This window comes from Wasmannia auropunctata, unplaced genomic scaffold (assembly GCF_000956235.1).
Source record: "Wasmannia auropunctata unplaced genomic scaffold, wasmannia.A_1.0 LD336106.1, whole genome shotgun sequence".
NCBI lineage: Eukaryota > Metazoa > Arthropoda > Insecta > Hymenoptera > Formicidae > Wasmannia > Wasmannia auropunctata.
The window spans coordinates 9834720-9837352 of NW_012026784.1; the positions used below are offsets into that span (position 1 = coordinate 9834720).

At 30.2% G+C, this 2633-nt stretch overlaps 1 protein-coding gene across 1 annotated transcript in view; it reads right to left on the reverse strand.

Annotated features, from left to right (window-relative positions):
* The window catches only part of LOC105457035, a 9062-nt gene that overhangs the window by 1716 nt on the left and 4713 nt on the right, over positions 1 to 2633 (reverse strand). The window contains exons 4-5 of the mRNA XM_011701449.1: positions 913 to 1011; positions 188 to 452 (exon numbers count right to left, since the gene is read on the reverse strand). Of these exons, the coding sequence (XP_011699751.1) occupies positions 188 to 452; positions 913 to 1011 (364 nt within the window). The remainder of the gene's footprint in view (positions 1 to 187; positions 453 to 912; positions 1012 to 2633) is intronic.

The following is a 2633-nucleotide window of genomic DNA, read 5'->3' on the forward strand; positions in this document are numbered from 1 at the left end:
GTGTGCTCTTCCGATCTGGGTATATCTTTTTAATTTTTGAAATAACAGAATTCTACAGGATTTTGAAATTTGTCGGGATGTGTTTCTAAATATCCGCTTTTATACCAAGCATATTGAAAAAGATTTTTAAATTTAAGCGAAGAAAACTGATTGTGGGTTAGTGATTATAATTTAATTATTTCATTACGGGAGTGCAAATTGATATCAATCTCTTGAAGAATTATATTATCCGAAAATGTTCGCACGAAATTATTCCAAATCCGGAAATCATATAGATCCAAAGGCTGAATGATACTCGTCGTCTTCTTTGGAATGGTTGCAAATTGTATCTCTTTATCTTGTGGAATCAACAGCTCTAGCTGGCTTGGGCAATATCCCGTCCATGAGTCGAGTAGAAGTATGCTTTTACGGCCAGTATTCAGTAGATAGACTTCGTTGAACCAAGTCATGGACTAAATATATAAAATGTTTAGACATTAGTTTTCCTGATTTCGAAGCTTCGATGTAAATGTTAACTGGACAAAATAGGGTTTCTAGCACCCGTGGTCCAAATATTTTCGTAGATTCCTTCAAAACTATGTACAGTGGTGAAAGAAGACGTCTGTCTGTCGAAATAATCGGCATTATAGTGTAACTATGTGTTGTAGAAGATATCGATTGAACCAGTGCTTCAACTTTTTTCAGTCCTATGTTTGCCAATGTTCGTCCAGAATGTAGTTCAAGATTGTTTGCATTATAAATTTCTTCAACTCCAATAGCTGGGATGTTAGACTTTACATTTGAAACAAACGATTTTGCGACATCTTGTATGTTGTCAATATCTTGTAGTGTTAATTACGTCCTGAATGTTGTTATCTTGCGGGAAACAATTCTGTGTACTTTCTTAAATTTTCAAATCCATCATTTACTTGCCTTGAATTTGGGTAGGTCCACTTGATCTTTTGCTTCCAAAACCCAAAATCTTAAATTCATGTCATGAATGACAGATCTTTTATCACAAGCTTCTTGAAACTTTTGTAGAACATATTATGTAATAAATGCAAGTTTATTTGCATTTGTTCCACCTCTATTCACACTCGCCTCCCACCTATACATGTGTAGCTGGTGTATAGATTCAACCTTGCAAAAACGTTTCTGTATACTAGATAAAAGTCGACTGGCCTTTTTTCTGCTTTTTCCAAAACTCCACAGCTTTTTTTTATAACTAAAATCGACCGACCCTCCTTCATCATCAACAAAGGATTCTTCAGATTCAAAATTATCTTCTTCTATTTCTATATTTACAATATATTCTACAATTTGTGATTCATGTGGTTCTGATGGATCGTCAAAATTAAGCTCATAATGATGTTCCAATAACAACACCGAACAAGTATTTTGAAAATTGTTTAAAATATTAACAATTTCATTATGGATTTTGATTTCCAAAGATATTGTAGGTGTTGGTGTTATACTTGTAATTTGAAAGCTTGTTGCTAACATATTTACATTAGCAACATTTAACGGTGTCATTTTGAAAAGAAATCTATCAAGCAATAATAGAATTGACTAATCAATAATTGATTACTGTTGCAAATGAAATTAGAAATACTTGCTCGGGTATATTTATATGAACCAAAAGACGCGATTAAATAAATATTTTTCCTTTGCGATAATATACTCTAATTTATGCCTACAAAACACTATCATTATCTTATTTTTCGTGCGGTTTGCAAAATAGTCGCACAGTTAAACACGTCCGCATTATATAAATCAAATAGTTCGGTAAAGTTATCAATTTGATTCTGCGTTATTCTCTTACAGTTTTCTTACAGAAATGTAATATTGGCAGTATTAAATTGGCTATTAATTATTTTTGAATATTTTAAGTATCAAAAGTATTAAACAACAATGCTTTTAATACTAAAAGCAAGTAATTACTAGCCAATTTAATACTGTCAATTTAATAATACCAATATTTTATTTTTATAAGGGTTTTATGTCAAAACATAATTTTATACAATATTTTATTTATTCATTAAATAAAATTTAAAAAAGTCATATAAGATATAAATATGTAATAAAATAAAAATATATAAATTAGAGAGTTTGGTAAGGCTATCAATGTGACTCTGGATCATTTAATATCAAAATAGAGTTCTCTTTTATCATGCAATAACTTATTTTCCGTGCGATTTGCAAAGTAGTCTAATATAATAAAATAACAGTTCAAGTAACAGTGTTGCTGTCGTTATGGTTCGCTTATGTCACTGATTAGTTTTAATTAGTTTTACCTTTCATGTAGTTGTAAGTATTGATAGCAACAATAGATATAAAACATACTCCGCTGCGTTGAAATTAAGCTATCCAATTTACCCGCCGATTTTCATATGAAGAAAATTTGAGAAGCAAATTGGATAGTGGTGGGGCAATTTGGATTATGATAATTAATATATCTGGAACGCACTTTTTATTATTTTTTTAGTTTTATTGTAACCGTATACATGCTGACAAGCGAAAGTAACTTGAATCTTTTCTTTAAAAAAAAGAAAAAAAAAGAAAAAAGTAGATTGAATCTTTTCTTAAAAAATGAAAAAAATAGAGCAAACTTTATAATGTGAAAACTTTAAATGAAAAGGATATTCTAGAACGGA